The sequence below is a fragment of the Pleurodeles waltl genome, chromosome 7 (assembly GCF_031143425.1).
Source record: "Pleurodeles waltl isolate 20211129_DDA chromosome 7, aPleWal1.hap1.20221129, whole genome shotgun sequence".
In the NCBI taxonomy this organism is placed as follows: Eukaryota; Metazoa; Chordata; class Amphibia; order Caudata; family Salamandridae; genus Pleurodeles; species Pleurodeles waltl.
Genome location: NC_090446.1, coordinates 79,976,145 through 80,003,245, shown reverse-complemented (window position 1 = coordinate 80,003,245; position 27,101 = coordinate 79,976,145). Strand labels below are relative to the sequence as shown.

Here is a 27,101-nt window from a genome sequence, read left to right as displayed (position 1 = left end):
CCGAAGGATTCGACGATACACAAACTGTGAGTAAGACGTCGAAAGCCACTCAGAAGAAGATTTACAAGGCCCAGGGGACGCCACTGCCACCAGGCCATGGCTCGACCCATAAATTCGGTGACCGACCGTCGGCACCGAAAAAGGCCCAAACAGTGCCGAGATCGTCCGACTCCAGTCGAGACACCGGCACGCAGCCTTCTCGGGACCGAGAAAGTGCTGGAGACAAGCATCGACACCGAGATACCGGTGTAGACACGGCTCGACGCCGAGACAGCGGCACCGAAGAAGATCGACGCCGAGAGGTTTCGGCCCGAAAAAGAAAAAAGTCACCTCGGAGCCGAAAAAAGATGCAGACAGGGTTTCGGTGCCAAAACAAACTGCAACCGACCCAGTTTCAGGCTCTTATACAGAAGAGCACTCGCTAACCTCCCAAATGCAAAAGCATAGGTTTGAGGAAGAGCTACACTCAACTGATGTAGACCATACGCAAAAGCGTATTTTCATACAGCAGGGGACAGGAAAAATAAGCACCCTTCCCCCTATTAGAAGAAAGAGAAGATTGGAGTTCCAAACTGAACAGACACCACAAACAAAAGTGGTGAAAAAAGTTACCCCACCACCCTCTCCTCCACCTGTGATTAACGTCTCACCAGCACAAACTCCATCACATTCCCCAGCTCACACCACCATGAGCCAGGGTGACCAAGATCAAGACGCATGGGACTTATACGACGCCCCAGTGTCAGATAACAGTCCGGAGGCATACCCTACGAAGCCATCTCCACCAGAGGACAGCACTGCGTATTCTCAAGTGGTGGCTAGAGCAGCACAATTTCACAATGTAAGCCTCCACTCAGAACAGGTCGAGGATGACTTTTTATTCAACACACTCTCCTCCACCCACAGCTCCTACCAAAGCCTGCCTATGCTCCCTGGTATGCTCCGGCACGCAAAAGAAATCTTTAAGGAGCCGGTCAAAAGCAGGGCAATCACACCAAGAGTGGAAAAAAAGTATAAGGCGCCTCCTACAGACCCGGCTTTCATCACTACACAGCTGCCACCAGACTCTGTCGTTGTAGGAGCAGCTAGGAAAAGGGCCAACTCCCACACATCTGGAGATGCACCACCCCCAGATAAAGAAAGCCGCAAGTTCGATGCAGCTGGTAAGAGAATCGCAGCACAAGCTGCAAACCAGTGGCGCATCGCTAACTCCCAGGCACTACTTGCGCGCTATGACAGAGCCCATTGGGATGAGATGCAACATCTCATTGACCATCTGCCCAAGGACCTACAAAATAGGGCAAAACAAGTGGTTGAGTAGGGACAGACCATTTCCAACAACCAAATCCGCTCCTCCATGGACGCTGCAGATACAGCTGCACGGACAATTAATACATCTGTAACTATCAGAAGGCATGCATGGCTCCAAACGTCTGGATTTAAACCAGAGATTCAGCGAGCAGTTCTCAATATGCCTTTTAACGAAAAAGAACTGTTCGGTCCAGAAGTGGACACAGCGATTGAGAAGCTCAAAAAAGACACGGACACTGCTAAAGCCATGGGCGCACTCTACTCCCCGCAGAGCAGAGGGAATTACAGCACATTCCGTAAAACACCCTTTAGAGGGGGGTTTCGGGGTCAGAGCACACAAGCCAGCACCTCGCAGGCAACACCGTCCAGTTACCAGGGACAGTACAGAGGAGGTTTTCGGGGACAATATAGAGGAGGGCAATTCCCTAGGAATAGAGGAAAATTTCAAAGCCCCAAAACCCCTACTACTAAGCAGTGACTCACATGTCACTCATCCCCTCCACACAACACCAGTGGGGGGAAGAATAAGTCATTATTACAAAGCATGGGAGGAAATCACTACAGACACTTGGGTTCTAGCAATTATCCAACATGGTTATTGCATAGAATTTCTACAATTCCCTCCAAACATACCACCAAAAGCACAAAATTTGACAAAACATCATTCCAATCTCCTGGAGATAGAAGTGCAGGCACTATTGCAAAAGAATGCAATCGAATTAGTGCCAAACACACAAATAAACACAGGGGTTTACTCACTGTACTTTCTGATACCAAAGAAGGACAAAACGCTGAGACCAATCCTAGACCTCAGAATAGTGAACACATTCATCAAATCAGACCATTTTCACATGGTCACACTACAAGAAGTATTACCATTGCTAAAACTACACGACTACATGTCAACTTTAGACCTCAAGGACGTGTATTTCCATATACCAATACACCCATCGCACAGGAAATACCTAAGGTTTGTATTCAAAGGAATACATTACCAATTCAAGGTACTGCCTTTCGGATTAACAACCGCACCAAGAGTCTTTACCAAATGTCTAGCGGTAGTCGCTGCACACATCAGAAGGCAGCAAATACATGTGTTTCCATATCTAGACGACTGGCTAATCAACACCCATTCGTTAATAGAGTGCTCAAATCACACAAATCAGATCATACAAACCCTCTTCAAACTAGGGTTCACCGTCAACTTCACAAAATCCAACATTCTGCCGTGCAAGGTACAACAATACCTAGGAGCCATAATAGACACAACAAAAGGAGTAGCCACTCCAAGTCCCCAAAGAATTCAAAATTTCAACACCATCATACAACGCATGTATCCAACACAAAAGATACAAGCAAAGATGGTATTACAACTCCTAGGCATGATGTCTTCATGCATAGCCATTGTCCCAAACGCAAGACTGCACATGAGGCCCTTACAACAGTGCCTAGCATCACAGTGGTCTCAAGCACAGGGTCATGTTCTAGATCTGGTGTTAATAGACCGCCAAACGTACCTCTCGCTTCTGTGGTGGAACAACATAAATTTAAACAAAGGGCGGCCTTTCCAAGACCCAGTGCCACAATACGTAATAACAACAGATGCTTCCATGACAGGGTGGGGAGCACACCTCGATCACCACAGCATATAAGGACAATGGAACGTACATCAAACAAGACTGCATATAAATCACCTAGAACTTCTAGCAGTTTTTCAAGCACTAAAAGCTTTCCAACCAATAATAGTTCACAAATACATTCTCGTCAAGACAGACAACATGACAACAATGTATTATTTAAACAAGCAAGGGGGGACGCACTCCACGCAGTTAAGCCTGCTAGCACAAAAAATTTGGCGTTGGGCAATTCACAACCAAATTCGCCTAATAGCACAATTTATACCAGGGATCCAAAATCAACTCGCAGACAATCTCTCTCGAGATCACCAACAGGTCCACGAATGGGAAATTCACCCCCAAATTCTGAACACCTATTTCAAACTCTGGGGAACACCTCAAATAGACTTGTTTGCGACGAAGGAGAACGCAAAATGCCAAAACTTCGCATCCAGATACCCACACAAACAGTCCCAAGGCAATGCCCTATGGATGAACTGGTCAGGGATATTTGCTTACGCTTTTCCTCCTCTCCCTCTCCTTCCTTACCTGGTAAACAAACTCAGTCAAAACAAACTCAAACTCATATTAATAGCACCAACTTGGGCAAGGCCACCCTGGTACACAACGCTGCTAGACCTATCAGTAGTACCCCACATCAAATTGCCCAACAGGCCAGATCTGTTGACACAACACCACCAAAAGATCAGACACCCAGATCCAGCATCGCTGAATCTAGCAATCTGGCTCCTGAAATCCTAGAATTCGGGCACTTACAACTTACCCAAGAATGTATGGAAGTCATAAAGCAAGCCAGAAGGCCATCCACCAGGCACTGCTATGCAAGTAAATGGAAGAGGTTTGTTTGCTACTGCCATATTAATCAAATACAACCATTACACACAACTCCAGAACATGTAGTGGGTTACTTGCTTCACTTACAAAAATCTAACCTGGCTTTCTCTTCCATTAAAATACACCTTGCAGCAATATCTGCATACCTGCAGACTACCTATTCAACTTCCCTATATAAGATACCAGTCATTAAAGCATTCATGGAGGGCCTTAGGAGAATTATACCACCAAGAACACCACCTGTTCCTTCATGGAACCTAAATGTTGTCCTAACTAGACTTATGGGTCCACCTTTTGAACCCATGCACTCCTGCGAAATACAGTTCCTAACCTGGAAGGTTGCATTTCTCATCGCCATTACTTCCCTAAGAAGAGTAAGCGAGATTCAGGCGTTTACAATACAAGAACCTTTTATACAACTACACAAGAATAAGGTCGTCCTAAGGACTAATCCTAAATTTTTGCCAAAGGTTATTTCACCGTTCCATCTAAATCAAACAGTGGAACTTCCAGTGTTCTTTCCACAGCCAGATACCGTAGCTGAAAGGGCACTACATACATTAGATGTCAAAAGAGCATTGATGTATTACATTGACAGAACAAAGAACATCAGAAAGACTAAACAACTATTTATTGCATTTCAAAAACCTCATGCAGGAAACCCAATATCAAAACAAGGTATAGCCAGATGGATAGTTAAATGCATCCAAATCTGCTACCTTAAAGCTAAACGACAGCTGCCCATTACACCAAGGGCACACTCAACCAGAAAGAAAGGTGCTACCATGGCCTTTCTAGGAAACATCCCAATGCAAGAAATATGTAAGGCAGCCACATGGTCTACGCCTCACACATTCACCAAGCACTACTGTGTAGACGTGTTATCCGCACAACAAGCCACAGTAGGTCAAGCCGTATTAAGAACATTATTTCAAACTACTTCCACTCCTACAGGCTGAGCCACCGCTTTTGGGGAGATAACTGCTTACTAGTCTATGCAAAACATGCGTATCTACAGCGACAGATGCCATCGAACTGAAAATGTCACTTACCCAGTGTACATCTGTTCGTGGCATCAGTCGCTGTAGATTCGCATGTGCCCACCCGCCTCCCCGGGAGCCTGTAGCAGTTCGGAAGTTACCTTCAACTATTTGTATATATATCATCCCAATCTTAAATAGGTACATAATTAGTCAATCCATTGCATGGGCACTATTACTACAATTCAACTCCTACCTCACCCTCTGCGGGGAAAAACAATCGAAGATGGAGTCGACGCCCATGCGCAATGGAGACAAAAGGAGGAGTCACTCGGTCCCGTGACTCGAAAGACTTCTTCGAAGAAAAACAACTTGTAACACTCCGGCCCAACACCAGATGGCGAGCTATGCAAAACATGCGAATCTACAGCGACTGATGCCACGAACAGATGTACACTGGGTAAGTGACATTTTCATTTTTTTTTATTCTATGTTTTTGAATGTTTGTAACTCATAAGTGGTTCCTCCCACGAGTTTCACGTTGTAAAATGTTAGGGATCACCAACATTCATATGAATGCCCGGTCTTTTTGAATTCTTCCAGACTGGTTTTGTTCTAAGAACATATTTTTAATAATGACCATGGGTGATGCCTTCTCCACACTATTAACATTCTTATGACTTTTTATTACTGTGGTTCTTAGACAGTTCTGGTACTCACAGGGATGTCTTTCCTCATAGATACTCTTATGGGTGGCCTATCTCTATTTTTTTTGTACTAGACCATTTTTCATCTGGTTAGGGACTCTGTTGGGTCGCTTCTGACATACAAAGCTTATTCCCGTGTTTTTTCACGCCTTAAAGTTTTATTTACCTGTGGTTTCTTCTACAGGTTTTGATGTCGAAGAGCAGTGGTTCCCATCCTGTGGTCCGGGGACCCATGGGGGTCAACAAAGCCTTCCCAGGGGGTCCGCGACTGCTTAGAAAATTAAAAAAAATATTAATTGATTAGGATTCAGTAACGACTCAGTAGGGGTACACAGATTCCAATAATGAATCAGTGGGGGTCCCTGGGTTCCAATAATGATAAAGTGGGAGTCCACAGAAGTCAAATGGTTGGGAACCACTGTCGTAGAGTATATTATTGCTCAGCTTAATTCTGATTGTCCGTCCGTTTTGTCTTGTTCTAGACCGATTTTATGATACTTGACCATTATTATTTTTTTGGGAGGCCTCAGTTCGCATTCCCTCCTTTGAGTTACTATAGCTTTGGTATCGGATTCTAAAGTAAAGAGTCTGCGGCTAGATGTCTCTCAGATGGACAAGTTACTTACCTCCGGGTCCGCATTATCTGGTAGAGACAGCATCTTGCCTCAGATTCCTCAAAGATTCTCCTCACTGAGAAAAGAGTCTATTTTTGTCTCAGAAGATTTCATTATGGAAATAAACACCTTAAAATAGCAATTCACTGATTATTCAACACAGGGATGTCTTCACTGAGACTCCACATTCTGAAAATAGTAACGGAAGAAACGGACTTTAGCAAGGGGGTTAAATGGACTATGACGTCACATCCGGTGGACAACGTCGAGACAGTCGCACGATGCCCTCTTCCGACGTGCAATGAGAAAGTTTCCAAATTCAGGCTGACGCCTGGGGAAGATTCTAAAGTAAGGAATCTGCAGCTAGATCCTGTCTCTACCAGATAATGCGTTACCGAAAGTAAGTAACTTGTTCAACGGGCACTTCACATGGGTGGGATTCAAAGCAGTTACTGGTGTAAACGGTTTTCCAGGCTTTGGGAGCATCGCACTTTACTCTAATAGCCACAGAAGAAAACCAAAAATCCAAAACTTAGCACCTGAGCATTACCATCCCCAATCAAAGCGGAAATGCACAGTGAATTAACCTATGCAGAATGTTTGCATATGTGTTTCTGCCCATAATGCTAATTCCTTTCTTTATAGAGATGTTCAAAGCTTCCAAAGTGGTACTATGATAGCAACATCATATATGGTTATAACACCAGAGGGGTGGAGTTACCACCAGAGCTTCTGAGTTTGGAATTGCAGAACCAGGTCGGAGTCCCGGCATGTGTCCAATATGCTGCGATTTTGGGCAAATCACTTAATCTCCCCGTGGATAAAATAATTAATCTTACCTTGTGCAATGTAGCTGGTGTTCATGTAAAGCACTCCAGTGCCCCTGAACTTACCTGCCACTATTTAAAACTGCAAAAAAACAAAAAAACACCTCATGCGAGTAGCGCAAGAGAATGTCCTCTGAATTTCTACAAAGGTTGCTTTAACAATTCAGAGAGGGATGGATCACATCCCATTCCAAAGCATTAGTTATCAGCCTGGCTCCTCAAATAAATTGTAGTAACTTTAGAAATGTTTAGTGATAATAAGGAGGAACATAAACCTGCAACTAGAAGATCTTATGCATCAAAATGCATATGCTGCCTTAATTGGTGTCTCAGAATTATTTTCAGCATAATTTAACAAACACATTTGTTGTGGAGAGATACATTGCACACTAACTTCAGTGGATTCTTTGCTATATGTCCTTAAAAGACAATTATCAGGAATTGCTACATTCACTAATGAATGTAAGCAAATCTTGTTTCCTCAATTCCACGCTCTGTTAAATTCTGCTGTTTTCAGATCTAAGGAAGCCACATTTGGAGTCAATGCGTATAGCCTCTCTTAAACATCTGATGTGAAAAACAGACTTCTGAGTTGCCATCTCTTTAGGAAGAGTCAGTGAACAGCAAGCACTTTTTAGTGCAAGAACTAAGCTTGAGCAAAAATTATTATTAGAAATTATGAGAGCACACACAAAATTGATCTCTTAATGTTAACCAAATATAATTACTATCAGTCTTTTAAAAAAGGAACAAATGGATCAGAAAGGGTCCCCCATACGTCAGACTCAAGAAAAGCACAATGTATTACATCCAAGAGACAAAATACATTGGTAAATACATCAGCAAAGTAAAACATGTCTTTGTAGAACATGCAGAAAAGGCACTGGCAGCAGCAATATCGAAGGCAACTTAAGCCAAATAAACACTTGAAACAGTGGATACCTGCTAGAACATAGTTAACCTTTCAAAGTAAAGCTAGAAGTACACTCCACTAGAAGACAATGGGGCAACCTTAGCAATCACATCTAATGTATCACTACAAGGCTTAGGTGGCAGCACATGATCTTTGAAACAAACTTCAGCTAAACATTTCCATGCCGATACAGAAACGAGTAGTCCTGGGCCAAAGGGTGCTTAAACATTTGTCACTTCTCCTTCAGCTCTCCGTTACACACTATATAAGAAACTTAGCTTTAACAATAGTTTTGCAGCTTGAAGCTCTTCTAGGTTCATAGTGACCCTCCCGAATCCCCATCAAGGAGAGAAGTTAATGCAATGCATTAAAAATAACAAGGTAAATCTAAAATAAAAAAAAGTAAATGTGAAATTGAGGTCCCCATAAGGTCATTGTGGGCTAAGTGTCAACATCTTAGCAGTCATGTTGACTCTGTCTAGGTAGATCCCTCTCATGAAAGGTTTGTTTTATAAAGATACACGTGCGAGCCCAACCTTTTAACTGCTACACAATGTGAATCTAGAGTTAATCGATGCTTTGAAACCCTTGTTATAGGTAAGTAACTGTCTCCTTTATAACATGAAACCGTATTGTAATATATTTTTCAGCATGTGCCCTCAACAGCATCTGCATGATGCTAGGATTTATTTTCAGCTATATACCTGTGAGACCCCATTTAAGGATCCATGGGGCAAGCAGGGGCTACTTAGCCTCATTTATTGGGGTGATGTGCCTGGGATATCTCTGGGTGCATCCTACTATGGCATGCAAACTGGGCCAAGTCCAACCCTTTGAGCACTTACTGTTAGTGGTACTGATGGCGAGCAGTCACAGGCGTCTCATGGAGGTAGTTTGGGTGTGTTCAGGTACAGAGCTCCACAATCATCCAGCACTGCATGAACGGATTGTCCAACCCAGTGCTTCAATTCATTACTCATAAACTAGATACAAATAATAGTGAACAGGCACAGTTTAGAGAACTGGGCTCGGGTCACTGCACCTCAGTCTATTCGCTCCGCTCCTCTCCCCTTCACTTCCCCTTCTCTAAACCAATCGGTTCTCCCCTCTGAGTTAGTGCCTCTAGTAGCATAAATCAAGATTCATGTGCAGAAACGCCCTTTCCCTCACAGTACTTCAGAGAGATGGTGTGCTTCCCAATCAGATACAGCCCTCCATCTCCTGTGTACTCCCATTGTGATGCGGCATCAGGAGCTAGTGTCTGAGGACCGCTGGCCAGGAATCTCAGGTAACTTGGAGTTGCAGTGGCTCCACTGGGCAGGTGTGGTCAGTTGCCCTCCTCCTCGATTCTGGGCAGTGGTTGTTGTGTGAAGGTGCAAGTTGGCAGCAACAGTCTGTGGTTCTCAGCACGGATTGGCTGTGGTTGCACTGTTTTTTCATCACAGCTGAAAGAAAGTATCCCTGCTCACTTCTCTTGTGACAGTGGCACAGATTCAGCTGCAGTCTCAATTCTTGGTCACAGACGCACGAGCACCCTCAGTTCAGCCACTCAGTTTGATGACCGCCAACACCTGCAGATGGTTTTCCTCTGCCCCATTCCTCTGCCTGACTAACAGAATCTTTTGTTGTCTTTCCTGGATAGTCACCACTTCTGCAGGGCTGACACGTTTATATCTTTCTAGATGCATCTTCCTTTCTAAGTGTAGTTGTGTCTGCAAGAGGAAGCATTTTGTTCTCTGGTTAGTGGCTTGTAGGGCTCTGTTGTATTCTATCCCTCAGTTTCACTGTATACTTGTAAGTGATCCTGGCTATGGTCATAGTTTTTTTTCAGCTCCCGCTCTTCTTCTTTCTTCATTCTGAAGCCTTTGAATCCAGGACTGGCAGCAATACGCCTGAGGTAGTTCCCCAGTCTGGCCAGTTTACTTTAGATGAGGTCTGCAGAACTAGGTGTTACATTCAAGATCTGACCTCATGTGTTGTAATGTACTGTAATAACTCAAATCTCCCTTTTTAGGTCTGGGCTTTGAGACTGATTCTTTATACAGATAATTTTTTTAATTTTTTTTTTAAGTATACCTCTGTGGGATGGCTGTCTGTTGCCTCTCTGTTATGATCCTGCCACCTGGCTTCATGTTTTGTTAGGGTGTGTGTTTGCTGTTCCATGTAACCAAATGAATGTAAGGTGTCTATTTTACATACTGTGTACATGGGTACAGAAGGTAGTAATCTGCCTCCAGGCTGTTCCATGTCCATGGTAGTGATGACAGGTTGTACTGAGACAATATCCCTGAAGCCATTCTTACCTGTAGGGTGAAGAAAGTAACTATCCCCTTCACTTTTCTGCATGTATAGTTCCATTAATGCAGTGAAGCTAGCCCTCCCCTCTAATCCTGCATTTCCTCATGGATACTTCTAACTGCAGATTCCTCAACTTGAGAATATCCCCAGATGCCAGACTGATCCGGGAGACCCACATGGCAGTAAGTGGTGTCTTGTCACTCTGCTTTTACTTTGTTCCAGCCTGAAAGTGATGGAGCCACATATAAGCGCCAACCCACACGTTTGTCGGTTTCTTTTTTTCTGTGCCATCATGCGCAGATCCAGAGCTCACTTGTTTCTTCTTTTTCCTTGTCAGTTAACAATTTTTTTCCCCCCTCATGATTCCTCTCTTCCTGTGTGCAAGGTAACATGTCCCATCCTAAAGCTTCAGGGTTCACACCTTTGAAGGACTGTTGCAAACTAATGTCTTTAACAGACCCTCCCAAGGCCTCTCTCTGGTCTGGGTTCGGCATGACTTCCAAGTCTTATGAGAGGAGTGTGAATCCAAAGGCAATCTAGGAACACCATGCTGCGTGTTACTGAACAACGAAAGAAGTCGCAGGAGTCCTGTTCCCCCTCCCTTTTCAAAATCAAGGTGGCATACTCGTTCCTGCTCTCAGGCCGTTCTTAGTACAGGTCCTGATTGTGATTAAAAGGAGTATCCACTCGAAAGAGTTACAGAATATAAGTAACGTTCTACTGACTATCACTGATAGCCTTCTATTAGAATTTAGCTGGCCGTAATCTGCATAGGTGATTTATCGAGTTCAGATTGAGCTACTAACACAAGGGTAAATACAGAAATATGTGTCTCTAAATGGTAGGAGGCTTTACCGCCTTACTTCCAAAGAAACCTAAATACATGGCCTCCAATTACAGAACTTCGTACTTTGTGTGGTCATTGAGAAGACCATTAACAATTAACAGCAAATGAATTTCCAGCAAATTAATCCTTATTGCTGGTTGATGTCGTTCGGGGATTGCACAAACTTGGATTCTTGAAAGCCCTGCTGCTGTTACCTGTAGAAGAGGAGTTGAACTGGCATGTAAGAAAAGGAGGTGCAATGACTACTGTGTAATCTCCACAAGACCAGCAAACTGAAGATCTTTGTAGAGGATGACTCCAGCAAACCAAGATCGCTCTGGAGCTATGAGATCCATGCAGCCTGGCTGACATGAAAGCAATACATACTCCAAACACCAGTGATACATATTTTGTTAATCAAGCTATAGGAATGCTTTTCTGTATCAGGATATGTGAGCATGTGCAATCCTTATCCTCTCCTTGCGCTTAGGATGCCCATCTCTGCCTTTTCCCATAGCCAAATGACCCTGGAAAAGTGGAACCTTTACACCATCATTCTGATACTGATGGCTGAAACAGACATTTCAGATTCCAAAGCAGTTTATTCCAGTGCAAGATGCCATTGCTGTGAGTATACCCTCCACCACCAAATGATGCAAATGTGCAGCAAATATGGAGTTGTACACTTTAATGGTTGACACTGTTGCTGGTGTCAATGTGCTGATCCAATGCAACATTTGCTGCCCATTGATAATGTGAAAAATAGTTATATATGGGAGTCTAAAATCTTAAACATAGTACTTGTTACTGTATCCTAGCTGGCCATGAGCTGGATGCCAAGTCTGTTGTCACCCTCAGCATGTGAACTTTGCTGTTTGCGTGGTAGCTTTTTAATAAAGGGATTTTTCTGTTTAAAAAAAAATATAAACTCCTTAACTTAAGTCTTCAGTCTTTAGTTGTGCAACACTGAACAACAAACTAGTGACCATAAAAGTAGGAGGCCCTACATATTGTTTTAAGATGTCTATATTCCTCTATACATATATTGTTAAATACTGTAGTGAATGCAAAATGTGCCAAAGTTCCCCAAGTGTGTCAGAGTTCGGTCCCTAAGAGAGCCTTAGTGCTGATCTATTGGACCAGTATTTACATTTGTTGAAAATGTTTCATTAAGTTGGGGTAGTGGCTGAGTTGACTAATGCAATCATTAGGCGGAATCTGTGATCAACAGTGGTCCATGCGGCCTTTTATCCCGCTTACGTTAATAAAATGGTTATAGTTGTGAATGGCAACAATAAATATCCATTATTTCTCAGTAGGACCAGGAGATCCCTCAGAGTGGATGTGGCCTTCCCTTTGATTTCCTTTGATTTAAGTGTCTACTAAGTTGACATCACACGATGCAGTAGTGCTGGGGTGGTGTCAGTCAGATACATGATGGTTCTTGTGATGTGACTGCCTCAGCTCTGTTTCCCTTTCAGATGCAAAACTGATTATGCACAAGTCGAATTTTCAGTGGTGATCCTGACATGACTATGTCTATCTCGACTAATCTTTGTTACCTGGTACTGAATCTGAACCAGCTTTATCAGTTTTTTTTAGAAACAAATCATGTGGCTAACCCCTACTCACCCCTACAGGATTTTTAGAGGTGATCCTAGCATGTGAGAGACTGTTCCTCAAGTCTGCCAGCCTACTAATGGTAAGACTAGCCTGTGATAGAGACTGCTCCACGCCTGCTTGCCTTTCAGATATGACCATGAAGTTGCTTCCTAGTTGCTCCTAAATATGACACCTTAAGCCATTCTGGGCTTTTAGGCAAGCCTTCTGGGACTCCATATCGCTGCTTATGAAGCCCTCTGCTATTAGGCAAAAACTGGTTGATGGTTTCCCACTAGACTTCGTGACTCTAAGTAGATATGTGACTGACTGCTGCACAGCCTCATCGAATTTTCTGGGGCAAGTTGAGGAGAGGTAGTTATACAGGCAATAAAATACAAATTGTTATTAGCTGGATATATACTGTGCAGGTTAATACATGGGTTTCTTAAGCTATACACAGGTGGCGACTGGCATTTTCATGCTTAGAATCGATTCTTTCTCAGAACATAAACACACATATTGAAGAAGTCACCTTAAGAAACCGTTTATGTTACTAACACTTGACCGATAAATAAGGCCTTTAAACTTGAATATATTTTTATCGCCATTACAAATGGCAAAGATGACGACTCAGGACCCACTTTTTGGTCTTGGCTAGAGTAATCTTGTTTTGTATCGTAATTGTAAGTGTTATAACAGTGCTGGCATATTGGATGACTAAGGATTATTTATTGTATCATGCTGTATCGTCCGTTTCACCGCCCATAGGACTCCTATGGGTTTCACTATCCTTGACATTCAAATCTCAAAAGGGAGCAGATTCCTCGAAATGTAGGACGGAAGTATTGGTGACCCTCATGCACTAGTTTTAAACAACAGTACATATAAAGAATACTGCCCAGTAACCCTGAATACCCCATTAGAAGGCCTCACACTGTGGGAAAACTTGTCTTTATACTGTTCTTAACTCACACAGCGCCCATTTTTCTGTAATCATCTTTCCCTACAGGGCTGCCCTCTGACTGTTGCTCGAACATTGACTCGCTCAAGGAGAGTTTCAAGATAGTCAGCAGCCTGGACTGGTCCAACATCGACCTGTCGCAGTTTTCAGGTGAGTCTGCTAATGGGTGACGCAGATCATGTAGAGGGGAGAGTGGATGAAGCTGTCTTAAATACATTAATGAATTCCCCTTGCATATGATTTCGATACAGTGCACAGTGGATCACTTAGCCAATGGCTTAAATTGAATGCCCTTCACAGAGCCTGAGTCTCTAATCAGTTCTCCACTTTTGCTGCATCACAAATCAAAATTCTCTCCTTTTTGCATCCCACCACATAGAGAACCCTCCCCATTGATGCAGACGAATGCTTTGTGTTTGGTCCTCCAAGAAGGACCAAGAATTGTCTACCCCACTTGACATACTCTCCAAATATCTCAGTAAACTGCGACTACTTTGATGCCCTGCACGATTTGAGCATCCCTGGACTATAGTGAACCATTGACAGACTGCAACAAATGGGTTTTCTGTTGACAACTCTTGCTCTGGAATATATGCCTGTGTTCTGCCACATTACGTTATGCTTTATGCACTCTTGTCCTACATATATCATATCTTATAGCACAGCTTAGTAAATGAAAAAAATATATGTTCGATGGCATCTGTCGCTGTAGATACGCATGTTCTGCAATAGCTCGCCATCTGGTGTTGGGCCGGAGTGTTACAAGTTGTTTTTCTTCGAAGAAGTCTTTCGAGTCACGGGACCGAGTGACTCCTCCTTTTGTCTCCATTGCGCATGGGCGTCGACTCCATCCTCGATTGTTTTTTTTCCGCCATCGGGTTCGGACGTGTTCCTGTCGCTCCGAGTTTCGGAACAGAAAAAATAGTTAATTTCGGAAGATTTTCGTCGGTATTGTTGCGTTCGGGATCGGCATACTTACATTCAACACCGCATCGAAGATCGAAGAGCTCCGGTGCCCTTCGGGGTAATTTTTCGATCCTCCGTCGGGGCCTGGTCGGCCCGACCGCGTGCTGAAGAACGCCGATGGAACGGACCCCGTTCCGTTTCTGCCCCAAATGCCACAATAAATACCCCTACACAGACCAACACTTGGTCTGCAACCTGTGCCTGTCACCTGAGCACAGCGAAGACACCTGCGAGGCCTGTCGTGCGTTCCGGTCCCGAAAAACACTCCGAGACCGTCGAGCCAGAAGACTTCAAATGGCGTCCGCACCGACAGCCCGACGGGAGTTCGAGGAACAGGAAGAGGAAGGTACCTTCTCGATCCAAGACTCAGACTCCGAAGGATTCGACGATACACAAACCGTGAGTAAGACGTCGAAAACCACACAAAGAAACATTTACAAGGCCCAGGGGACGCCACTGCCACCAGGCCATGGCTCAACCCATAAAATCGGTGACCGACCGTCGGCACCGAAAAAGGCCCAAACAGTGCCGAGATCGTCCGACTCCGGTCGAGACACCGGCACGCAGCCTTCTCGGGACCGAGAAAGTGCTGGAGACAAGCCTCGACACCGAGATGCCGGTGTGGACACGGCTCGACGCCGAGACAGCGGCACCGAAACAGATCGACGCCGAGAGGTTTCGGCCCCGAAAAGGAAAAAAGTCACCTCGGAGCCGAAAAAACACGCAGACAAAGTTTCGACGCCGAAACAAACTGCAAGCGACCCAGCTTCAGGCTCTTATACAGAAGAGCACTCGCTAACCTCCCAAATGCAGAAGCATAGGTTTGAGGAAGAGCTACAAGCAACTGATGCGGACCATACGCAAAAGCGTATCTTCATTCAGCAGGGGACAGGAAAAATAAGCACCCTTCCCCCCATTAGGAGAAAGAGAAGGTTGGAGTTCCAGACGGAACAAGCACCACAACCAAAAGTGGTGAAAAGAGTTACACCACCACCCTCTCCTCCGCACGTGATTAACGTTTCACCAGCACAAACGCCATCACACTCCCCAGCTCACACCACCATGAGCCAGGGTGACCAAGACCAGGACGCATGGGACCTATACGACGCCCCAGTGTCAGATAACAGCCCAGAGGCATACCCTACAAAACCATCTCCACCAGAAGACAGCACCGCGTACTCTCAGGTGGTGGCTAGAGCAGCACAATTTCACAACGTAAGCCTCCACTCAGAACAGGTCGAGGATGATTTCTTGTTCAACACACTCTCCTCCACCCACAGCTCCTACCAAAGCCTGCCTATGCTCCCTGGTATGCTCCGGCACGCAAAAGACATATTTAAGGACCCGGTCAAAAGTAGGGCAATCACACCAAGGGTGGAAAAAAAGTATAAGCCGCCTCCTACAGACCCGGCTTTCATCACAACACAGCTGCCACCAGACTCTGTTGTTGTAGGAGCAGCTAGGAAAAGGGCCAACTCTCACACATCTGGAGATGCACCACCCCCAGATAAAGAAAGCCGCAAGTTTGATGCAGCTGGTAAAAGAGTCGCAGCACAAGCTGCAAACCAGTGGCGCATCGCGAACTCCCAGGCACTACTTGCGCGCTATGACAGAGCCCACTGGGACGAGATGCAACATCTCATTGAACATCTGCCCAAAGACTTCCAAAATAGGGCAAAACAAGTGGTTGAGGAGGGACAGGCCATCTCCAACAACCAGATCCGCTCCTCCATGGACGCTGCAGATACAGCTGCACGGACAATTAATACATCTGTAACTATCAGAAGGCATGCATGGCTCCGAACGTCTGGATTTAAACCAGAGATTCAACAAGCAGTTCTCAATATGCCTTTTAATGAAAAAGAACTGTTCGGTCCAGAAGTGGACACAGCGATTGAGAAACTCAAAAAAGATACGGACACTGCTAAAGCCATGGGCGCACTCTACTCCCCGCAGAGCAGAGGGAATTACAGCTCATTCCGTAAAACGCCCTTTCGAGGGGGGTTTCGGGGTCAAAGCACACAAGCCAGCACCTCACAAGCCACACCGTCCAGTTACCAAGGACAGTATAGAGGAGGTTTTCGGGGACAATATAGAGGAGGGCAATTCCCTAGAAATAGAGGAAGATTCCAAAGCCCCAAAACCCCTACTACTAAACAGTGACTCACATGTCACTCACCCCCTCCACACAACACCAGTGGGGGGACGAATAGGTCATTATTACAGAGCATGGGAGAAAATCACTACAGACACTTGGGTTCTAGCAATTATCCAACATGGTTACTGCATAGAATTTCTACAGTTCCCTCCAAACATACCACCAAAAGCACAAAATTTAACAACACACCATTCCAATCTCCTAGAGATAGAAGTGCAGGCACTATTGCAAAAGAATGCAATCGAATTAGTGCCAAACACACAAATAAACACAGGAGTTTACTCACTGTACTTTCTGATACCAAAGAAGGACAAAACACTGAGACCAATCCTAGACCTCAGAGTAGTCAACACTTTCATCAAATCAGACCACTTCCACATGGTCACACTACAAGAAGTATTGCCATTGCTAAAGCTGCACGACTACATGGCAACTTTAGACCTCAAGGATGCTTATTTCCATATACCAATTCACCCATCGCACAGGAAATACCTAAGGTTTGTATTCAAAGGAATACATTACCAATTCAAGGTACTGCCTTTCGGATTAACAACCGCACCAAGAGTCTTTACCAAATGTCTAGCGGTAGTCGCTGCACACATCAGAAGGCAGCAAATACATGTGTTCCCATATCTAGACGACTGGCTAATCAAGGCCCATTCGTTAATAGAGTGCTCAAATCACACAAATCATATCATACAAACCCTCTTCAAACTAGGGTTCACCGTCAATTTCACAAAATCCAAAATTCGGCCACGCAAGGTACAACAATACCTGGGAGCCATAATAGACACATCAAAAGGAGTAGCCACTCCAAGTCCACAAAGAATTCAAAATTTCAACACCATCATACAACGCATGTATCCAACACAAAACATACAAGCAAAGATGGTATTACAACTCCTAGGCATGATGTCATCATGCATAGCCATTGTCCCAAACGCAAGACTGCACATGAGGCCCTTACAACAATGCCTAGCATCACAGTGGTCTCAAGCACAGGGTCACCTTCTAGATCTGGTGTTAATAGACCGCCAAACTTACCTCTCGCTTCTGTGGTGGAACAACATAAATTTAAACAAGGGGCGGCCTTTCCAAGACCCAGTGCCACAATACGTAATAACAACAGATGCTTCCATGACAGGGTGGGGAGCACACCTCGATCAACACAGCATACAAGGACAATGGAACGTACATCAAACAAAACTGCATATCAATCACCTAGAACTTCTTGCAGTTTTTCAAGCACTAAAAGCTTTCCAACCAATAATAGTTCACAAATACATTCTCGTCAAAACAGACAACATGACAACAATGTATTATCTAAACAAGCAGGGAGGGACGCACTCCACGCAGTTAAGCATGTTAGCACAAAAAATTTGGCATTGGGCAATTCACAACCAAATTCGCCTAATTGCACAGTTTATACCAGGGATACAAAATCAACTCGCAGACAATCTCTCTCGAGATCACCAACAGGTCCACGAATGGGAAATTCACCCCCAAATACTGAACACTTATTTCAAACTCTGGGGAACACCTCAGATAGACTTGTTTGCGACAAGGGAGAACGCAAAATGCCAAAACTTCGCATCCAGATACCCACACAAACAATCCCAAGGCAATGCCCTATGGATGAACTGGTCAGGGATATTTGCTTACGCTTTTCCTCCTCTCCCTCTCCTTCCTTACCTGGTAAACAAACTCAGTCAAAGCAAACTCAAACTCATATTGATAGCACCAACTTGGGCAAGGCAACCCTGGTACACAACGCTGCTAGACCTATCAGTGGTACCCTGCATCAAATTGCCCAACAGGCCAGATCTGTTGACACAGCACAACCAAAAGATCAGACACCCAGATCCAGCATCGCTGAATCTAGCAATCTGGCTCCTGAAATCCTAGAATTCGGGCACTTACAACTTACCCAAGAATGTATGGAAGTCATAAAACAAGCAAGAAGGCCATCCACCAGGCACTGCTATGCAAGTAAATGGAAGAGGTTTGTTTGCTACTGCCATATTAATCAAATACAACCATTACACACAACTCCAGAACATGTAGTGGGTTACTTGCTTCACTTACAAAAATCTAACCTAGCTTTCTCTTCCATTAAGATTCACCTTGCAGCAATATCTGCATACCTGCAGACTACCTATTCAACTTCCCTATATAAAATACCAGTCATTAAAGCATTCATGGAGGGCCTTAGGAGAATTATACCACCAAGAACACTACCTGTTCCTTCATGGAACCTAAATGTTGTCCTAACTAGACTTATGGGTCCACCTTTTGAACCCATGCACTCCTGCGACATACAGTTCCTAACCTGGAAGGTGGCATTTCTCATCGCCATTACTTCCCTGAGAAGAGTAAGCGAAATTCAGGCGTTTACTATACAGGAACCTTTTATACAACTACACAAAAATAAAGTCGTCCTAAGGACCAATCCTAAATTTTTGCCAAAGGTTATTTCACCGTTCCATCTAAATCAAACAGTGGAACTTCCGGTGTTCTTTCCACAGCCAGATACCGTAGCTGAAAGGGCACTACATACATTAGATGTCAAAAGAGCATTAATGTATTACATTGACAGAACAAAGAACATCAGAAAGACTAAACAACTCTTTATTGCATTTCAAAAACCTCATGCAGGAAACCCAATTTCAAAACAAGGTATAGCCAGATGGATAGTTAAATGCATCCAAATCTGCTACCTTAAAGCTAAACGACAGCTGCCCATTACACCAAGGGCACACTCAACCAGAAAGAAAGGTGCTACCATGGCCTTTCTAGGAAACATCCCAATGCAAGAAATATGTAAGGCAGCCACATGGTCTACGCCTCACACATTCACCAAGCACTACTGTGTAGACGTGCTATCCGCACAACAAGCCACAGTAGGTCAAGCTGTATTAAGGACATTATTTCAGACTACTTCCACTCCTACAGGCTGATCCACCGCTTTTGGGGAAATAACTGCTTACTAGTCTATTGCAGAACATGCGTATCTACAGCGACAGATGCCATCGAACTGAAAATGTCACTTACCCAGTGTACATCTGTTCGTGGCATCAGTCGCAGTAGATTCGCATGTGCCCACCCGCCTCCCCGGGAGCCTGTAGCAGTTTGGAAGTTACCTTCAATTATTTATATATGTATCATCTCAACCTTAAATAAGTGCATACTTAGTCACTCCATTGCATGGGCACTATTACTACAATTCAACTCCTACCTCACCCTCTGCGGGGAAAAACAATCGAGGATGGAGTCGACGCCCATGCGCAATGGAGACAAAAGGAGGAGTCACTCGGTCCCGTGACTCGAAAGACTTCTTCGAAGAAAAACAACTTGTAACACTCCGGCCCAACACCAGATGGCGAGCTATTGCAGAACATGCGAATCTACTGCGACTGATGCCACGAACAGATGTACACTGGGTAAGTGACATTTTCAATCTGCAGCTGATAAGAACATTAGCTTGATAGGAGGAGTGGTCTGCCACCCTAATTTCAATAAAGGTACTTTTGTTTGAAAAAGTCAAGAGAAGCTTCAGCTGTTAAATATTCCTGCCACAGTCAGTATATTGGGGGAAGGTAAAGATGAGGAGCTGACTGTAACAGATTTTGAGCGAAAAGACAAGGCTGGTGAGAGAACAGGTTAACCGACAATGTGAAAGAGTAAGGAAGAAAGGAGTAGAAGGGCTGCGTATAGTGGTAAACAGATGGGCAACAGACTGAGAGCTGTAAGATCTTGGGGTCAACCAGAGAGAAATGTTAAGCTCCTTGGACAAAAAGATGGTAGTTGACGGATTGGACTTTCTGGGAGGGTTGGAAAGAATGCAAGCAGACAAAAAGGAGAGGAAAAAACAGGAAAGGAAATCAGTGCATGTTTTCCTTTAGTCTGTAATCAGAGACAAAAACCCCAGAAGAGGGGAGGCAGAAGGAAAAGTGGTTATGAAAGATGAAGGCAGAGTGGATGATTAAGGGGAAAAAATGTGAAACTGGCTATTAAAAACAGAGGGGAATAGCAGTTGAAGGGATAAGGTGAGAAAGAGATGCAAGTGTTGAAAGTAGAGGAAATAAAGGTGGAGCTATTTGTACTATTTAAAGGTTCAAATACACATAAGGAGTAAAATGTTCAAGCAGAGATAGTGGAGTAAAATTGGGGAAAGACAAAAAGTGAAGAGAAAGTGAAGGAGGAAGGAGAGTCCGCGTAGACTAGGATAGAAGATATTTGTAGGTAAGAGGTTGAAGGAGATGAAGAAAGAAGAGTTAATGGGTATGCTGATAATTTGTGTGGAAGTGCTGGTTTGGGGGCCCTTGTTTGATCTCCCTCTTGCTCACTTTTCTATCTCCAGAACTGATGGACAGCCTGCGGCAGGCCGAGCAGAGGAATTGGAGCCTGGACCAGCACCACATTGCCAACCTGTGTGACTCTCTCAACCACTTTCTGAACCATACAGGATTGGCGCCCAACCAGACCCAGAGCCATGCAGGAACAGGGGCTTGCATGCCGCCAACATCTAGCTCCTGTGCCATGAACTCTGGCAAAGCAGAGCATGGACTCAACCAAGGTATGGGCCTGAGGTGGACAGATAACTATTCCAAATAGTCAAATTAGCAAAGAATACATGGACATAACACAGAGTGAGCACTTAGCGGTTATCAATGCACATTCACTGATATGGACTCAACTAAGCAAAAACAAAATTGTTCAGGACGTTGATTGTTCCTAATACAGGTACTTTAGTAGTCAGAACATTAACTGAGCTAATCTACACAAATTTGAGAGAAGGTAAGAGGAAGGGAGAGAGGTAATTGCTATTAGTCATTTACAAAGTTATATCAAGACTGGGAACACAGGCCAAGGACCTATAATATTTTTGCCAGACTCTTTACCCCCACGTATTTTTTAGAGGGGTATACTTGTGAATCATTGAAGATTCACCTGATTTGCTTGCTTCTGCTATTTAGGTGTTGGTCTAAGAAAGTAACTTTTTTATCTTTCTAAATGTTTAATTTGCCAGTTGGCTCTTCGTAATGAGCCTCTTATGATGTCGACCTGGGCACCATGATGGCTCAACTGTAGCCCTCTTTAGATTTTCGTCTCCTTCGGGTTGATTAGAAGGGAATGGAGCTTTGGGGTTGACGGGAACAAATTTTCAAAATGTATCAATGTCTTTTTCAGGATTTGATGATGAATTGAGGTGTTTTACTTATGACAGTTTTTTATATATAGGTTACGTTAACTTCTGTTTCAGAAATGTATGGCTTCCATATGTTCTTTTGATGTTAAGGGTAATGTTTCATTTAGGTTTTGTTGTAGCTGTCCACGGTAATGCATGGTTAGCAAAAACAGTGTATATGTAAATAGTGCATATCTTTGGAAGTAGCTCAGGATGGTGCATGATTTGCGATATATTTTTGACCCCTATTACTGAAGCGTTCGAAACAAATGCTCTGGATACTGTATGCCATGATGTTTAGAAGGAGTTGGGAGCTGGGTGCATTGTAAGAGGCAGCCAAAGCAGAATTCTTTGAGAGGAGGAAGCCATGGCATCTTTGATGTACTTTGTGAACCCAAATGTGTCAAGGCTCCGAAAAAAAACAGAATGTTTCTTTGGTTGTGTTGCCCTCAACAGCTGATGCATGGCTGAGGTGAAGCTCACCTTCTCCAGGTCGCAAAGCTCCTAAAAATCTTCATTAAAATGAAACATCTAGGGCAGGAACCAGTGTGGTTGTATGGAGCTTCCTCTGATGCCATGGTTCAAGTCAGGCTGTACTGCATCACAAGGCTCTGTGAAATCGCTTTTCTCTCTACGGGGATTTCCGTGTATAGTCATAAGCACTGAATAGAATAGCAAGCCCATCCCTACAGAGCGCAGACGAGGAGAAATTATTAACTATGTAAACAAACTGGTTTCTGAGGAAAGCCTGCCCTACTTGATCATCTGCTCTAGTGCCAGAATCTAGGCACTAGTGCTTAGTGAATGTATGAACTGATTTGCAGGTTGCTGCTTTGCAAGTCTCTGGAATAGAAATATTACACAGCAAAGCAGTAGTAACCGCTTTTCCTCTAGTAGAGTGTGCTTTTGGTATAGCAGAGAGTGTTTTGTTAGCCTTTTGATTGCACAATAAAATACATGAGATTATCCATTGCAAAATGGATTGCTGAGAGGTGGCTAAGCCTGTACAGAGGGGACAATAGTTGATTAACAATTGGTCCGATCTGCGGATGTCCAGTGTCTTTTCAAAATAGAATTTTAGGACTCTTCTCACATCCAGGAAATGGAGGCTTCTTTCTGCTGGAGTAGAGGGATTCTGAAAAAATGATGGCAAAGAGCGTGTCTGGTTGAAATGGAAGTCTGAAACAACCTTAGAGAGGACTTTCCAGTGAGTCCGCATGACAACTTTGCTAGAATGAAATTTGGAGTATGGTTCAAGCCAACAGAGGGCCTGGATCTCGCAAACTCTGTGGGCAGATGTGATCGCCATAAGAAAAGCAGTTTTGCAAGACAGGTGTTGGAGAGAGGCCTTGTGTATGGGTTCGAAGGGTGCCTGCATAAGGAGTGAAAGGACTATATATTGAGCTCCCATGGAGGGAAAGGGTGCCTAATGAGAGGAAAAACTTTTTCCAAACCCTCTAGGAAAACCTTGATCACAGGGATTCTGAAAAAAGGTTTGTGAAGAACATTTTCTGTAGGCAGTAACAGCTGCCAGATGAACCTTTTATAGAAGGGAATTGAAAGTCAGAGAGTGCCAAATGGAGTAAGAGTGGAAGAATGACATCTTCCTGGTAAGTGGATGAGTCATTGTTCCTAGATTATCATATGTAAAATCTTTTCCATTTGAAGGCATATGCGGCGCGTGTGGCAGGCCACTTCGCCTCTCTGAGAATCTCCATGCAGTTTTGCGGCACATTCAAATGTCCATACTGCACTAGATTAGGAGCCATGCTGCCAAACTCAGAGGAGAGATTAGGGTACACCATCTGGCCTCCAAATTTCATCAGTAGATCTGATCTGCATAGCCGCTTGAGATGTGGACGGACGGACCGGTGAAGGATGTCCATGAACCACCATTAATGTGGCCACCCTGGAACTATGAGTATCATCTTGGCTCTCGAGTGGGACAGCTTGATGAGGACTGCCGGGATTAGGAGAATCCGAGGAAAAGCATAGAGAAATCTGCCAGACTAGTTGATACATACGGCATACCCCAGTGTCCATGGATGGAACTACCTCAATGCGAAGCTTTGGCATTTGCTGTTTTCTGCGGTGGCGAACAAGCCGATGGCCAGAGTTTCCTACCGTTGAAAAATGTCTCGGACAACGTCATCGTTTAAGACCCACTCATGGTTTTCTTGCAGGATTCCGCTGAGAGAATTGATTTGAGGTTTTTTTTACACCTGGAAGGTGAGTCGCAGTGAATGAGAGGTCTCTGGCCAGAATCCATTTCTAGATTGTTTGGGCTTTGTGAGACAAGGGCCTGGACCTCATACCTCCCTGTTTGTCGAAGTAGTACATTGTTGTTGTTTTGTCCATCTGAGCAAGCAGGGAGTTGGTGCTGAACTATGGATGAAATGCTTTTGGCGCCACATGGACAGTGCGCATCTCTAGGAGATTGATGTTATATGTTGATTCTCTCTGCGACCACTTGCCCTGAATTTGGAGGTGGTCCATGTGGGTTCCCCATCCTAATAGAGAGGCATCCGTGACTATGGTCTGTGGAGGAATCTCCTGATGGAATGGTATACCTTGCAGATTTATTGGAGAGCACCACCATTTCAAGGACAGTTTTGTGTGATGGGATAGCTGAATCCTGTCGTCCTGTCAGTTGGTCCCACTGGTCCTCAAGGCGTTCCTGTAGGGTTCTCATGTGGAGACATGCATTTGGTGTAAGAAGATGCAGGAGCCCATCAAACCTAGGAGAGAGGATACCATTCTCGCGGTTGTAGAGGCTTTCGTGAGAGCTTAAGATTTCTAAAGGATTGATAATCATGTCTCCTCCAATGCTTGCTTGGAGGGTGTTGAATGGGGGCCCCAGATACTGTAATAGTTGCACTGGAACAGAGGTTGACTTAGCTTAGTTGACAATGGAGGCCCAGGCGTTGTAGAAGGTCGTAGGCCAATTGTAGTGAAGCTGAGCTTCCTGAAAAGTGGACACTTTGATCAGCAAATATTTTGTGTCTTCGGAGATGGGCAGCAGCTATTGCCATGCATTTGAAGAACGTCCTGGGCACCCACAGGGTTGGCATGGATGGGCACTGGCCCCACCCTGGATTGAGGTACAGCATGGTGTACAGGCTCACAGTGTAGTGTAAAACTACGGCCACCGTAGTGTTACGCTGCCTGCACTAGTACGGCCGCAATCCCCCCCAGCCCCCGAAAACATTTCTGCGGACATCTATGGTCAAGGGTGCCAACTTCAAGCCAAATGGAAGTACTTGGTACTGATAATGGTTGTGCCCCACTACGATCCTTAAGCACTTTCGATGCTTTCTGACAACTGGTATATGAAATTATGTTCCTTGAAGGTCGATGCAGCAGAGCCAATCTCCTTTGGTGTAGTTGAGGGTAAATTTGGTATAATGCCAGCATTTGAAACTTTTCTCGCCAAATCCACTTGTTGGCCGTTTTGCGATAGAGAATGGGTCTGAATTTGTTCCTTTTTTTTTTTTTTACCAGAAAGTACCTGGAATAGATCCTGGTTCCTCGTTGGTGAGGGGTAACAGGCTACACCGCCTGCTTCTGTAAGAGGATGTCGACCCCTGCTTGTGATTGTGAAAGTTGGAATCTGGATAGTTTTGGAGTAATGGACAGTAGAGGACTGGTGAACCTGAGACCATATCCACTGCGAACAATATTCAGAACCCAGGCGTCTTGCTTAATGTTTTGCCATTCTGCCAGATAATGTTGAATGCTTCCCCCTACTGGAGTGGGTAACAAAAGAGGTGTAAAAAATTATTATGAGTTTTGATCCTGTTGGTTACTTGCCTGAGTAGGCCACTGACTTGATCTTCGTCTAGCTTGCTTTCTCTCTTAGGGCTGGTAATTTTGTTGATATTGTTGAGACTTTGTACCCATTTGTTGGCAACCCTGATACCAACGAGGGGTTTGAACCCTCTGAAGCAAAACGGCAGTGGAATGGCCTGAAACATTTGCTTGGCTCTTTAGGTTTCTCTAAGCCAACTGCTTTTAGTGTCTCCATTTCTGCCTTCATCCTCGCCATCTCATCATCGGTGTGAGTGCCAAAGAGCTACACCGGAAAATGGTAAATTGAGGATTCTCTGTTGTGATTCTGGCTTGAGAGAGAAGTCGAGAGAGACGCTACTGCAGTATTCATGCGCCACCAGCAGAAAGAAATCCGCTGCTGCGCTAATGACTTGATAGGAAACAATTAGGTCTTCATTGAGAATTTCAATAAAGTCCTCTCTCTCGTCTCTAGGGAGAAGCTCAATGAACTGTTGCAGTGATTCCAAGAGAGCGCCTCCATATCTGCCTAGTAAAGCATTCTCAGTACTGCAGACCTTCTGACTCAGAGCCTTGCAACTCTTTGTCCGGTGGAACTGTGGAGGCAGAAGCAGTGACCTGTTCTTTCATTGCAGCCACTACAATGATAATGTATGGCGGTGGGAAGGCCGGATCATAGTCTAGAGAATGGTACTTTTCTGAAACCTTGATGGGGCTGGCTTGACCGATTATGGGGTTAAGAGGTCCAATGGATGTTCTAAGAGACCTGGAGCTAGAGATAGCAAAGGATGTTAGGTTGACCCGTGTTGCAGGGTCTCGAAGATGACCGAGTGTTGGAGTGGACATCGAAATGTTTAATTTGTTAGCACCCCTGACCAAAGCTTCTTGAAAAGGAGAAATGTCATCCACAGGTGAAATGCGTAGAGGTGGGGATTTAGAGAGTCAGTGAATATCTCCCAGTATTGGGAGGCATCAATGGTGTCTGGATTGAGACCTTCCTGACTGGGGCTCATGCTGTGAGCCTTGACAATGCAGATGAGCGCCTTGAACAATGTTGACATTGTTTGGAGTAGAGACGTAAGTGATGACATGAACGAGATCTGGGGCTCGCAGGAGCAAGTGATGCTGGTGGTAGTGGGAAGGCCTTCTGGGCCTTTGGTGCTGTAGGAGGTGGAGACGGAGCAGGCTGTGGAGGAGGAAACGGACCTGGTTCTGGCAGAGGATCAGCTGCTGCATCCCATGACGGCTAGTCACCAGACTGTCTCCTTATTGAAGCAGAAGGCATGATGTGGCAGTATGGCTGCAGCTAATTTGGAGGCATGGGTGAAGTGAACGTGGCGCACTCCAGTGGGGAACTAAAGTCTTATGACCACGAATGCTTCTAGCCACTGAAAACAGTCCTGAAAGCGGAGCTCTGATTTCATAATCACCAGGAAGGAAGTATCAGGGATTGTGATGCTGAAGGAAAGCTATTGCCACTGTGTAATAAGGGC

General features: G+C 44.5%; 1 protein-coding gene across 1 annotated transcript in view; it reads left to right on the top strand.

The window, feature by feature from the left end:
- The window catches only part of FOXJ2 (forkhead box J2), a 190,945-nt gene that overhangs the window by 149,423 nt on the left and 14,421 nt on the right, over window positions 1-27,101 (top strand). The window contains exons 8-9 of the mRNA XM_069243016.1: window positions 13,559-13,660; window positions 20,995-21,210. Coding sequence (XP_069099117.1) covers window positions 13,559-13,660; window positions 20,995-21,210 — 318 coding nt within the window. The remainder of the gene's footprint in view (window positions 1-13,558; window positions 13,661-20,994; window positions 21,211-27,101) is intronic.